This window comes from Anopheles coluzzii, chromosome 3 (genome assembly GCF_943734685.1).
Source record: "Anopheles coluzzii chromosome 3, AcolN3, whole genome shotgun sequence".
NCBI classification, from domain to species: domain Eukaryota; kingdom Metazoa; phylum Arthropoda; class Insecta; order Diptera; family Culicidae; genus Anopheles; species Anopheles coluzzii.
Window position 1 is genome coordinate 16,939,288 of NC_064671.1, and position 15,211 is coordinate 16,954,498.

The window sequence follows — 15,211 nt, forward strand, 5'->3', positions numbered from 1 at the left end:
ATGCACTTCTGTACATCAAAACCATCCAAAGTTTGTTCTACCAAGCACAATCAATAATTTAATGCAACTCACCAAGGCTGTTGAACTCGAAGCGTATTTGTAAGCCACTTTTCCACATACGTACAATATATCGTAATTGCTCATAAGCCACTTTTCAACGGAATTTTGTTCGACGCAGTGTGTGTGTGTGTTGTTCGCAGAATTCGAAGCGTGTTTATATTGTCTGGCTATCGGAGAATTGCAAGAAATGAGTTGTAGAAATTACCCCATTACACAAGAACCTTTTAGTAAGGTCCAAAAGTGACTTGAAAAGCGCTCGAAGATGTCATTCGTACAAACGTATTTTGTTTGTGTCGTTCGTGTGATTGAGAGCATAAGAGTTGCATGCATTGCAATTAAGTTTCTATTAAATATATGTATAATATCTGAGTTGTAAGAATGCTGCAAACGGCCAAACAAACTCAAAACAAACAGTAATAACAAGACATCAAAGAAAAAACAAATAAAGAACTCCAACAAACCTGAAGCTGAGCAATGTCACAAGCAGTACACTGAACAACACACATCGCTACGCACCCTCCTGCAACAAGAAATATCAAATAACACTCATCCGTCTTACCGCATTCCCTTACAATCGAAACCCTCACACTGCAAGGACCAAAGCACAAACCCATTCGAAGTAAGTGCCAGCACTGTCTCCTGTCCCTTGTTGATGAACTCATTAACACTTTCAATCAATAAAAACCCACTAAGCCGACCTAACCGCTGATTGCTTCCCTTCAAACCGGCAGCAAGACGTCAGTGGCAATTCCCCAAAACGTTTGTTCCATCAGCTTGAAACAACAAGCCGCGTGGTGAGCCCAGCAGTTTCTTTCCCCGCCCCGGTGATCTCTTTCGATTCGGTTTTCCGAATCCCGGAAAATTCAGCAATGGTTTTCCCATTTCCTTCGACGCTTCGAAATAGAGAAAACTCAATCAGACACTCTAATCCAATTACTGCAAAAGCCAACCTTTTTGCAATGGCGTCCCCTCGCCCCGTTCCGTGTGCAGCTACTACCTACGCACCACACTTACTTGCAGGTCTCGTTTGGCAGGATAACTAACAAACTAACACTCCATTTCCGCAAACAGGACTCGAATCAGCACAATTTTCCGGCCTAGCTCGTCGGTCCGTCAGGGGAAACAGGAAGAAGCAGTAAGGGACAGAAGATGCCAACTATTGAGCCTTTACTCTATCGGTGGTGTAGCTGTTTGCCCCGAGGCCAAAAATTACAGTCCCACTGCGAGTGGTGCAGCTTTATCGCCAGTGAAGCGGGAAAAAGACAGGTTTCGGATATGGCAAAGATCCCTATCTTGAACTCTAAATTAAGGCACCCAAGCAGCGAGCAAGAAAGTAACAAAAAAGGCTCACTTTAATGGCAAAGCGTGCACCAACAACTTTCGTGCTTCTCTGGTAACGATCAAGCGTAATGAGATTTCTTGCAAATTGTACAATATCTATTGTTGATTGTCGTTTCAAGATGCGACATTTCTCGGGTGTCATTATTCGAAGCGAGCATTTTTCTCGGGAACGAGGAGTAGACAGACAACAGAGGCTACACAGCACCAAAAAACTGCACGTCTGTACAAAAACAAACTAAGGAATTTACTGTCGTTGGTTACAATTTTCTTTGGGAAAGTTGCAACAGTTGCAAATAACGTCTTTTAGTTTAAGGATTCTCTACAAAACATCCTCCTGATGTTTAAGTCCTCCTTGTAAGCTAGGCACTTCGGTACGTCTGATACTTTCGCTCTTCTTCAACCCCGATGCACAAAAAATAAGGCAAAACGCACTACATAACTAGGTAAAATTCGATTTCCAATTCCTAGCCATTCCCTCGCCAGCACGGGCAGACGCTATGCTGCAGAAAACGTAATTTCTTTTACTGATTTGGTCCAATTTCCTTTCCAGACCGAATGCACCACCCGCCGCAACACGATGCCCTTGGACGCGCGGACTGTTTGCGCAAGTGTATTTGCCATCATCTCCAAACGTGCCACATGTTTGAAAAGCGGCAGCAGTTTGTGTTGTTGTGTACGTGATTATCTCATCAATGCACTGAAACTTTTGAAGGTTACAGTGTTTTTTTTTCTCAATGTGCAAAATAAAAGCATGGCGGAAAACACTCTTAGGGGTGTGTTGCAAGTTTAACAGCAATAGCAAAATATTAATTTGGTGCCAGAAGCCAGCCAGATGGGCTTCGCTAATATTCGTTCGTACGAGGTGAGGCAAGGTACGATTGCATTTGTTGGGAATTCACTAGGCACCACACACACACACACACACACACACACACACACACACACACACACACACACACACACACACACACACACACATCAGTTTCGTTTCGCCTCAAGGGCCAATTTATTGTTTTAAATTGTTTCAGTTTTTTTCAACAACGTAAATGCACTTCAAACGAGTTCGATTGATGCGATGGCAGTTGAGTGCAGTTGTAACTACTCGAGGGGTTCCAACCACTGTTTTGAAATGCTAGTTCACTTGAAATTCAAACTCTTCAAACTTTGAGCTCGTTGAATAGTACTTATACAGGAAATTCTGTAGCAATTTCAACCAATCATAGTCTGCATAGAACCAAATTAATTTGAAGTATTTTCACTACTACAAACAGTAAAGCAAGTACTAAAATATTGAAAAAATACTTTAACACATTTAATTCACCAAAGTTGAATTCCAATCCGTTAAACAGTTAAATTTATAATGACTTTTAAATTTAGCCAGTTGAAATCAAATAATAATGTCCGTAATAGTAATTGCTTACCGATTAAACGTCCACTAGTATTGTAGCCCCCGCGTTGTAAAATATATATAAATTATAGTAACACATTCCACACCTCCCACTAATTGATGGGCACAAATTGGACAGCTTCAAACACTGCGGGCACTTAAAAAGCAATCCTTTCAATTTACGCCCCAGTGATGAATTATGATTGGTCGAGTACTTTTTAAATACATTGCTTTTATCACGAGTTGAGAGTGAGGAGAGGGCGACAATTGGCACTCTACTTAATCGTTAACATTAACTCAAAATGGACCAACACAACTCATCCCCGAAGTCCGTGTCGATTAAAGCCCTCTTCTCTATTATAGGTATGTAACATTACAGAACATAATCGCATTTAATGATTGTAATAAGCTTGAGAGGGCATATTGATTGGATATGAGATTCAAACCTACGCGACACAACATTGAGAGTTTTGTAAAACTTTTGCAATATGTTTTACTCCAAGAAAACTGCATCCGATCAGAGGTTTGAACCCACGACCTGTTGTGCGCAACAACAAAGCATCTTACCACATGACCATGAACGCTGCTTCATGAACTTCGCTACCGGCACAATATAAATCATAACCTAGGTCCGTTCTTAATTAGACTACCATCATCTAAAAAACTCCTCTCTTTCAGTTTTCCAAAGCAAACGAAATGCAAACACACTTCAAGCTAATTCTTTCCAGCAGGTTAACTTTATTAACTCGCTCCTCGCCAAACGCGAACACGTTAAGTTGGCAGCAAGGCACATCTCTGCTACCATCACTTTGTCCGATAATCGCACATCCGCGGACGTTATGTTTCCCCGTCTCGGTGGCGATAGACCTTTGTGCGGTTTGTCTTTGCGCCATTTCGACGACGCCCTTTCGCGTGCGAGAAACCATGAAACGACTTGACTTCTTTGCCCTGGCCCTCAACTCGACACAATCAGCTCACTTTTATCAACCGGTGCAAGCAAAAAAAGGCACGACATTAAGCGCGGCAATTGTGACATCCCCAGCCCGTTTTGAGAGTCCTGGCCAATTCCAGACTGCAGCAGTAGCACTTACATGCGGGCCTTATGCCCGCCCCACTAGTGAGCGCAGTTCATTTTGCCAGTTCCGAAAACTTTTTGCCAAAATCAGACGAAAACGCCATACGCCGTTCCCTGGCGTTCCTTGTTGTTCTTGGCGGGTTTTGGTGTGCCACAGGCAGCGAAAAAACGATACCCAAAGGAGAGTACCAGAAAACCATGAAACACACACACATGGACACCATACTGTGGTGGTACAACAAAAAAAGGGCAGCTCAAGCATAGGGAGGTTCACACAGGAAAAGTGTGCACATCCGACTCAACTCGAGCCGTGGCGCAACTTTCCCTGAACCTCTGGGGCCTGCGGAATGAACGATTCTAAGGGGTAAGGGAAAAATTTATATTCAAAAGAAAACTTTAGGCGTATTATTCTATCCGTCCATGTCTCGTTTCTGTTTGACTTTTTCCCCCCTTTTTGCTTGTCCCAACTCTATGCCCAGACCGCCAGTGCAGTGCAGTGACAGGAAGGGCAGGGCCCTGGAAGCAACGCAAAAAAGCAGCTCCCCGTTTCTGTCGGTACAAACATTCGCCCAAAGACGCAGGAAACCTTCCGTCGCTGTAACTTCCGACGGGAAGGAAGAGGAAAAGCATGAGATGGAAAATTGCCATCCATTGCGTCTTGTTCCATTCTGATCCCCGTATCCCTCCCCGGTTCTCATTCTCTTTATCCTGATCAATTGACTAAACCAACTAGCTCTTTTGCCGAGAAACCGAGAAGCCTGCGGATGGGTGATAAAAGTAGAAAAATGGAGCCTAAGGGAGGAGGAAAAAAATGCCGCAAAAATTGGGGAAGGAAAACACACACACACCGGCCCAGACCTGAATGCAAAGTGGTTGGCGCAAAATAGCAAAAGGATGAATGTGCTTTCCTTCTTGGTTGCCGTACTCTCTCCCCTTCAGGCAGCGTAAATTTTTCCCACCAAACATACCAGGGGTTTCGTATGGCCAAGTGGTAGCAGCTAGGCATGAAATGTTATTGCCTGTTTTTACCGTACGTTAAGCATGCTTTATTTTAAACGTAATTGTTGTTATACGCAATGAAAATATTTTTGGAGAATGTCACAATTAAGCTGAAAAAGAAGACGATTTCTCATCCTAATTGAGATAATTAACATTTCACATTTTACATACATTTTCCATACATGTCCTTATTTCTTTCTACTACTTAAGGTTCTGGTAGTTGACACAAAACGAACCAAACGCCTCCTTTTAAAACCCCTTTAAAATGTGATCAAAAGAGTGATGGGAGACGGTTTCAACGCCACTGTCGCTTCCGGTTATGCCCGGACGAAGGACAAACCGGCGAAGGACATTATCTACAGCGGCACACACACACACAGCCAAGGACGCGCGGCGTTCGACGTCTTCGAGGCGAAAATCGACTCCATCTACGACGCAACGGACGTGGACGTTGGCTGTTGTTGTAGCGCGCCCGTGTGTTCGCTTAAGCAAGCAAAATCCTTCCTCCGTCGAGTGGTTCGTTGGTGCCACGGAAAACGAAAACGATATTTTACGTTTTACACCATCGAACCTTACATCCGCTGCAGAGTAAAACACACACACATATACACGTTGTTACATGAAGGAACTACCACCACCGGAACCGGATTTCGTCGTACCGTCCTACCTTCAAGACGGTGCTCTGCGCATACCGAAGAAAAGCAGCACGTCCACTGCAGTGTGGCGTGTGAGTGTGTGTGTCTGTGTGTATGTTTTCCTTCTTTTCTTTTCCAAGCGGGATCCCTTTATCTTGGTGATTCTAAATTTACATAATTTTTGTTCTACTCTCCTGTCCCGCTCTCCGGGTTCGTACCAATTTTTAATCCCTTTCCCTGGTTTCCCCCGATCCGCATCCCTTACTAGCTCCTCTCCGGGGCGGTGGTTTCCCCCCCATACAGTGTTACCGTTTGTCGCTTCCGGGCAAGTGGAGTAGAACGGAAAAAAGGTAAACGAATAATAGGCAAGAACCGTTCCCGTATCACGGTGGAAAAGTTAAGCTGCGCAGGTGGTGTGTGTGTGTGTGTTTTGCATCTTTTTCGGCCGACAACATCGACCTAATTTTCGGCACACAAATATTCCACCAAATACCACCGGAGGCTACAGCATGAAGAGAGAGAGAGAGAGAGAGAGAGAGAGACAGGGAAGGTAGAAGCCAAGAAAATCCCATGTTTAAGGTTTTGGAAAACGATTCGTCTTTTCGTGTGTAGTGTATGTGGGCCTCTGTTATTCTCTGTTTCCAGTTTCCAGCAAAACGACGACGACGGCCGAACGATTCGCACCGTGGGCACGATTATGCAAATTGCCATTTGCCATTGCGAGTCTTGCAGCCAAAAGACAAATTGAATCCACACGGTTTGACCGACATAATGTCGACCACCTTTAGGCGCCAGCGTAAAGTATGCTCTTTCGGTAAAAGAAGTCGGATCGTACCGTAATGGTGGCGTGGATGGCCAGTGAAGTCAAGATTTTGCGGTTTAAAGCATACCACAGTACTTCACTTCGGATCGTCAGCAAGCTGATTCTAGTTGCTAAAGCATGTTTCGTTTTTAAAAGCATATGCCTCTAAACAATTATTTTAAAGGGTTTTCCAGGGGTTCTCATATTAGTGGGACACTTCCTTGACTCTTTCTTATTGGAAATGAACTTCATTTTTTGGAAATTGGACTCTATGGCATTCTTTTTGGACATGGTCCTTGGGAATTCCTATTGGATTTGTCCAACAAGGGTACTATAGAGTCTAATTCCCATTACATTAAGTTCATTTCACATAACAAAGAGTCAATAAAGTGTCGCACAGCTATGATAACTCCTGGAAAACCCTTTAATCCAGGTTTCAAAAAGTTTACCAAAAAAAATATCATTTTTATATTTTTAGGATAAAAATACCTTCTTTAAATATATCAATTTTTAATACCAGCAAATAAAATATTCCTTAAAACGACAAATCAAATCAATACTTTTATTACCAATATCCCGAAAGGCATCCCAACCGAAGATGAAATTTCAAAAATAAAATCTCCTTTTATGCGTTTCATATTTTAATGCCTTTTTGGTGGAATTTCTTACCGCGATAGAAGAGATCTGAGAAACCATGCCTAAAAGAAACACATTTCAAAGCACACACTCATAGGGGTTGAGGATTAGTATCCTTGCCTCTCTAAAACAGCAATAAAATGCAAAAAGAAACGCCCGAAATCGTAAAAAAAAAGTAAACGTCACATAGAAGGCCTCTCGTGTACATAGCAACTCACCTTACACCCTCTCTCGAACACAAGTAACTGTCACTGGGCATGCATGCATGAGACGAAATCAATGCGCCATGAATTTTATGACACTTTGTCGCGAAATTGATGTGTAAGAAATATATTCATGTAAAAAAGGCAGGCAGCCACCCCCGGCGCCTTCAAACGCACCTTTCCATATATCTTCCTGTATCTGCACCTTGGAGTGTCTATAAAGAGAGTGGGAAATGCTGGATTTTCGTTATCGCCCTCTTCTGGTTTTCATTCCTGCACACACACAACCACACAAAGCACGGGGAAGTCGGGCAAGCTCCAGAATAAATACATAAATTATACGCCAAACGTCGAGCGAGATTTTTGCGACCAAATAGTAAAAGCAATAACCAGCCCCGAAACCGCCCTTCAAACTGTAAAGTCTCGGGGAGCGTTACTCGTTTTTATTCTGCTGGCTGCGGACTGCATAAATCATTCCAGCAGAGAGATGCTGTGGCACGACGAATCGTGCAGTGTCGAAACACCATGGGAACATGCAGTGCACACACATTTTCGATGATGGAATTTTACACCTTTTGAATAGGGTGGAGGACGGTTCCCACCACCACCCACGTTACGGGTGAATTCGAGCTTATTCACCTGGAATTGCAATTCTCTTTATCAATTTCAATTACATGTGACCAAACCCTGTTTCAACTCCAATTTCTTCTCAATTTACAGTATTTCAAACATTTTATTTTACATCTTATTTTGTTCGTAATAAAAGTATACATTTTCCCCATTTCTCCTTTACTATCCTATATCGACAAAAGGGTCAACCCTACAACGCCCCTAATGCTTGCCCAACTTATCATCATCACGTGTCAACGCAGTTAAAGACGTTTGTCACCGTCATAATTACAGCGCACGGTAATTGTTTAATTCGCTGAGAACTCTTTCTCAGGGAGGGGGAGCGCTAATTTTACGCTCCTGGCACCGCTTCAACCGTACAATCAACCCGACCCCAGGAAGAGCAGTGAAAACACAATCGTTAAACAATCGACTCATAAATTTGGATCCCCCCCGCCCCAGGCGCCGGTTGTCGTAGTTTGCGAACAAATTTCCTCCGACCGGTGGGAGCAGCAGCAAACAATGTGCGACCCCTTTTTCTGAGGAAGAAATTCCTGTTTTTCCCCCTCCGCCGAAAAACTAAGATAGCTCAAACAGTTAGACAGTTACATACACACACACACACCCCGAAAAAGAAATGAAATTGTTCTTTCTGCTTCAATAAACGGCAATGAATGGGGGGAGAAGAGATGGTTCTCCCCAAAACCCCGCTCCCCAAAAGTAGCGCCCCTTGAAAGGGTATGCGCATATTGTGGCGAACTTTCTCACGGAAGTACGCAGCAGCGGCAGGCACTGCGCGCCCAAGGGGCTGCACGATGACTGCCCGCACGAGATTAAGACGATAAAAATGGGTGCGCAAGATTCGGACACACGCTTCTGGACTTCGGACTTCGGACAACCGAGCAACAACAACAACAAAAGCGCAAGCCAGAAAGACACAGAGAAGTAATTAAACTGTCATGGATGATCACATCTCCACCGGATGCTCAACCAGTTGTGACAGGCGGAAAGGTGTTAAGAGATGTTTGGGAAGCGATATTGCAGTCGAAGCCAATCGAACTTAACGCAAACACACACACAAACGGGAAACATGGGACGGACTGTCGTGTTGCTTCGTAATTGCGACAAATCTACACGATTATAATGCAAACTGACAGCCAACGGGGCAAAAGGCGCTTTCTGTTGGGCCAGTGTTTGCCATTCACTAACATACCAATTTACACGTCCCTATTTGTTGTTTGGGGCGAAACATTTCCAAACAACATGATTATTGCTTTAGTAGAAACAAACACAGTTCGTGACAAAAGTAAAGCAACACCGGGGGGGGGGGAGAGGTTGAGAAAGCAATTCAAGTTTTGCAATCAAGCGAGATTAGTTTACAAGGTTTGGCAAGTTACACCATATTCTCATTAGTAGTTAACATTTTTTTTATCTTGTTAGTTGGGAATTTGTTGAAAATCATGTAGATAAAACAAACCAACATATTGGCCGAGGGTTAATATATGTCTTTCATCGAATAATGTAATATATAAAACAAAAGATAATGTATTAAAGCCTAACTTCATCCTTAATTCATACTAAAATGCACCATTAAAGCCTAACTTCATCCTTAATTCACACTAAACTGCACCATTTATTGCAATAAAATGAACACCTTTGCATGCTTCAGTGCACGGAGTTCCTGCAGCGGCCAATTTCTTTCTAACACATTCAATATTTGCCAAGCTCACTCTCTCTCTCTCTGTCCCTTCCAAGTGTTGCCTTTATGCTTCAACACCTTGGCAATCAAAACAAAAATCACTTAACAACCCTTAATGCCCCCAGGTGCAGCGGCGAAATATCCATAGGAACACACCACCCAACCCCGGAGCACGCTGTTTGTTGACAACAAACAAATGCAGCTGCATTCACCCCCGTTTGCAATGCAGAATGCAGTTTTTGCGTTTGTGTAAATCACCCCCTCCGCAACAACCTGTGCAGAACAGCAAGTTCAAAGAGCATCGAACTGCCAGCAAAACCAAAGTGTCCGAAAAGGGAAGGGTTGCGTGATAATTGCCTACCGGTGAACCGGTTTTTTCGCTGTACGAATTCGCGGCATTTAACCCAGCACACAGCACGGCGCAAGATGCGCCGCCTTCTTAGCGCGGCATTGTTTTGATTTTTTCGGCAAGGTATTTTGTCAGTTCTGCAGCAAGTTGCTCCGGATCACCCGCTGTGTGTATCTTCTTTCACTTTCGTGGTTATGTTTCATTTCTTTCCTTATCGCTATCTCTTCGTTTTGTTACGGTCATTAACTTTTACTCTCGGGACTGGTGTTTTTGATCCTTTTGCTTTTTTGTAGAATCATTTCCGACCCACTAACCGTTTCGTGTTGCGTAAAACAAAACATTCCAGCAGCAAAGCAGCTCTCCTGCCCACTATTCCTCCCCGCTTTAAAGCGTTTTGTGTTTCATCAGGATTTAAAACAGTTCAGCAAGTACCAAACAGTACGGAAAAGGAATTTGCTGTACTCAAAATCCGGTAAGCCGCACCCTTTTTCAGGAGTGTAGTAGATTCAGCATTTATTGTAAAAAAAATGCAAAGCCCTAAAAGCCTTTTCAATGACTCATCATCATCAATCTGGCAAGGAATGAAGGGATAGAAGGTTTTTTTTGCTACTGATAAACACTGAACGGCTTTTAAGGGTTTTTTTTTAATTTAACTAACCACATTTGCACAGCTGTACCTTCATTAGGCAAACTAGCAGCATCCCTGAGATGGGAAAATCATGTCGTAAGTGATTATGATAAGCTAAGCATTATCTTGCAAAGCAGCCTTTTTACATCAATAACAATTAGAAGCAACTAGGAGAGGAAAGCCATTTGCCTCCTTTTTGGAGCAAAATATATTTAATTTATTTACAGTATTAGATCAAATGACTGTAAACCCCTGACCAACGGCCAGGGCCATCAAGACTTGTGAGGCTCCAGATTTGAAGTTATATATGTGAGTGCATGTGCAGTTCATCTGAACAGCTGAACATCTTAAGGTGTTGAAAGAAAACGATTTAACGACTTTAAGCTCAGACCCGGTGTCTCTTCTTAAAGCCAGAGCGTTCTTAAGATCAATGAAAATCTTTTCCAGAACTTCAAAAACACACTGTATTGCAAGAATCTTAGATCTCCAATGAGAACCAGTTAAACATACCAGTGATTTCAAACAGACTGTACACCTCATCTCGAGCGAATGGTAAGGTCTATCGACCAGTATTTGCTGTGTAAATGATATTGTCGTTAGGCATATCAAACATTTACCGAAACAAAATGCTGATGAAATTCTTGGATAAATTCTACCTCAGATCCCCAAACAAAATAAACACAGGCATATGGAAGATGGAATTTCAGATATCTGAAGTGATTCATGATATTTGAGATATCTGAATCATTGCAATATGGACGGCATAATTCAAGTGATTTCGTAAGAGGTTTCATCCTACGCATTTAACAGAAATTTGTTGATGCTGGATACTGGGACCTACTTACGGTTAATGAAGGTATTTTACTAGAGTAATACATATGATCAGCATTTCTATATTTGTTCTATATTGGTTGATGGAAGAAGGACAATCAAATAAAAATGATCACTGAATCGCCTACACCAAAAAACCACACACAAACCACAACCAACTTACCTTCTGAGCTTTGCACATCGCCGTAATGGACTGCAGGTCGTGCGACTGATGCCGGTTGTCCCCGATGCACTGATTGCAGATGGGCAGCTTGCACCCCATGCAGTACATCGTCAGCGGTTCCGTGTGCTCGCCACAGATCGACTCCCGCAGCTGACACGCTCCCCTCGGCTTGGTCAGGCTGTGCTTTGCCAGCGGGCCGCGCGCCGGATGGCACAGCTCCCGGCACGCGTCGCAGTACCGGATTTCGCACTGCTCGCAGATGACGGTCGCCACCTTCGGCGGCTCGGTTTCACACATCTGGCAGCGCAGTGCCTCCCGCTCGCAGAACCGATCCACTATCGACTCCATCGCCCGGTACAGGGGCAGATTGCGGGCGCCCAGCTCGTCAAAAAACACCAGCTTCCGGCACACCGGGCAGGCGAGCGAGTACACTGACCCGCCCGAACCGGCCGGCGGAAACAGCAGCCCCTGTAGGTTGGGCGTGCCGGCGTACGAGCCCGGCCGCGACGTGCAGCAGATGACGCCCGAGTCCGCCTCGCTCAGGATGCTCACCTTGTCCGCCTGGTCCTGGTCGGACGAGACGCTCTCGGTAGCGCTCGAGCTGCCCGTGCTGGCGGCGGACGAGTGCTGCGAGTGCGACTGGTGCAGATGGGCCGCTGCAATGGCCGGATGGCAGGGCGGATGGCCCGCCGACGACGTGGACGAAGCGGTGGAGGAGGACGACGAGCCGGCCGTCGACGACGACGACGAGGAGGCCGTCTGAATGTCCAGCGCACAGGCGAGACAGAGCGCGTGATAGCAGGGCAGCAGTACCGGGCTGGCGTAAAGCTGCTTGCACACCGGACAGCGCAGTTCCTCCTCCATGCCTACGGACGGCGTTGGCCGCGACGCGACGCACCAGCTAGCTTGGCGACGATGGTCCGAACTCCCTGCCGGAGTCCGCGGAGCACTAGCACACGCAGCAGCAACCTGCGAAGGTGCTTCACCATTCACCGCTGGCTGGTCCTTCGATGGGGCGGACTGCGACAGACAACCGACACTTGCCACAACACTAGACCGCGCGCACGTGGGATTTTTACAGGGGACACTGGCTTTTGAAAACACACACACGCATAAACACACCTTTAGCACACGTGAGGATAACCGGGACTTTGCGTTACACCGAAATCACCTTTTCGCAAGCACTCCGGCAGAACACAAGGCATGCCTTGGGTGGATGGGTTTGAACGAGCAGCGAGTATAACACCGCACACTGATCAATTTATATGCAAATCATATACACACCAACCACAAACATTAAGCATAAACATACACACACACACACACGAGCACAAATACACAAAGCCGGGACCACACCAAAACCACAAACACTAGAGCACGTTTCACGTTTTCTTCCACTCAGTTGGAGCTCGTTTTCCCTGACTGATGGAAAATTGGCATTTTCATCACAGCGTGCTTACGGTTAGGATTTGTTTGGTTGTTGTTGTATCGCCGCGTAGAAGATGCTTTCGGGGGAAAGAAGGTAATTTTTTACACTTCAGTTACTTTTCGGGCTGTTCTACAGAACGACAACTTCAAACGAGCCGGAGTTTGCTTCAAATTTTTAAGGATCTTTTTTAATGAACAGGGAACACACCTCGGTGGACGGGGAAAAAGGTCGATATTAATATTCACGTTGTTTTTCCCTTTCTTATGATCTTCTGTACGGTTTTGTTTATTTATTTTGCAGATGTAGTAATTTTGTTGATTTTTCTCAAATTTTAATATTTCACTAGTTTTATTCATGCACCAATTTCATCAACTCACAGTTTGGTTTTTCTACCCAAAACTATCTGTTACTTTCAATTTTCTTTTCTTACACTATCAATCAGCAAGACACACCATTCACCAATTATCTCACAAATCTCCTTTAAAACACTGTTTTTTTTAAAGCCCATAAAATTGCAGAAAAAGCCAACACCTCACACCACACTGTACTCGGGGCGGCTCTTGTTATGGCACCCGGTCAAGCTGCTCATATCCGGTAACGTACACCTTTCTCGCCTTTAATTCCATTCTGCCTGCCAGAGGAACTATCGCGTACGGAAAAAAATCCCGACAGAGGCAGGTGCAAACCACACACTCTCGAAAGGATGCACCCAATATCTCTCTTCCTGCCGATGGTTAAACTTCCAGCAGAAACGCACTCTCACACGCACACCCTTTGCAGTGTTAGTCCCTAAACAGTGGCAAGAAAATCGCAGCGCACGCGCGCCTTTTACACACACACCACACCAATGTGCAACGAAATCGATGGTGGAAACGGTTTTTTTCGAAGGGTGGTTGGCTTTGCGAGAACGATACCGCGCGCGACCCTATGCTGCCGCGGCAAAGGTAATTCAAACACACCGACCGGGACCGTGCAGCAGCCTCCGAGAACCGTACGACTTGCCTCGACAAGCTTCTTCCTACTTCTGGCTGGCGGCCGGTGAACGGTGAACGGCATCAGCAGTGCCGTGGGTTCATGCGAGCGGTTCGTGTGCCGTTCGGCCGATGCTCGGGGCCCCAGCTGGCCAATGTGTGAGTGTTTGCAGAAGGGAGAGGGCACGAGCGGCTCCGAAGGGCCTGTGCTCTTTACTCGCACGGGAAACAAGTCTAGCGTGCACCAAACGATTATTGGTAGGTGATGCATTTGAGCAGGAAAGTATGTTCTTCTATGGAACAAATGGAACCAGAAGGTTCATCTTATTAGAAACAAAAAGATTATAAATTTAAATCTCTATTTTTGTAGCTAGTAATTTCGTTACTAATTTTCAGAATGCTTTTCTAGTGTATGGCACTCCCAACAATACTCAGATTAAACGAATGGAATGTATAAAGTATATTTCTCTCTTTCCTTATTTAGAACGCAGTTAATGTGGCAAGAGTTCATTCGTGCAATACTACAAGATAATGCATACAACGAAAGAGTGCCTAAGCGGAATTGCCGAATGGAATTAGAATTTGCATGAACTCAACAAATTTCCTCACCGGAGTTATTTGTGTATAAATTCATAAAGTAAAAAGAAATTGTTAAAAAATATTTACATTAACAACAAATCGCGAACCAATACTATTTATAGATGTACAAAAAAACTGTGGCTTTTACCAACAACTTTCATAGTAATAATTTTAGCATAACATATTAGGTAGTTATATGCTCTGTAATGGGATGGGATCCGAAGCCCCACTGAGGGATAATACAGGCTCTCCCATCCAACTCCTATTCCGACACGTCCTCGTCGTGCAGAGTGGTAACATGTGTCACCACATATCCAAGCTTGGGTACACGGGCTTGACCCAACCCCTTGGGCGGATGGTGGCACATGGCGAACCAGGAGGGGGGTGGGTATCCCGGGAAACTGGGTGCCTGAACGTCGGGGGGGCAACCCGACGCTAAACAAAACGGTCACGTGGGCGCGGGGCCAGTCACCCAGTCCCATGAATCAACGACTACGGAAAGCACCAGGAATCATCGAAACGGAACCAACGATACCGACCCTACGCAATGCCCCAGGACTACTCTGATGGCCGGGATAACGGACTGGCAGACGAAGGCGCGAGACCGTGAGCGGTTTCGGACACTCCTGAGGCAGGCCAAGACCGCAAAGCGGTTGTAGCGCCGGATAAGCATTAGGTAGTTTCAATTTTTCATCTATTAGGTAATTATTACTTCATTAATTCATTTATTTATTTATGTATTTATTTATTTATTGAAACAAAGAGATCTGGCAAATTAGGCCTAAATAATATAATATTAAAAGACGCGTTTTAAA

The 15,211-nt window shown here is 44.7% G+C and overlaps 1 protein-coding gene across 2 annotated transcripts in view; it reads right to left on the minus strand.

Annotated features, from left to right (window-relative positions):
* LOC120955986 (E3 ubiquitin-protein ligase TRIM9) overlaps positions 1 to 13,189 on the minus strand; it is a 109,404-nt gene extending 96,215 nt beyond the window's left edge. For both annotated transcript variants that reach the window (XM_040377296.2, XM_040377294.2), the window contains exon 1: positions 11,418 to 13,189. In XM_040377296.2, coding sequence (XP_040233230.1) covers positions 11,418 to 12,281 — 864 coding nt within the window. In that variant the 5' untranslated portion in view covers positions 12,282 to 13,189. The remainder of the gene's footprint in view (positions 1 to 11,417) is intronic.
* Between the last annotated feature and the right edge of the window lie 2,022 nt (positions 13,190 to 15,211).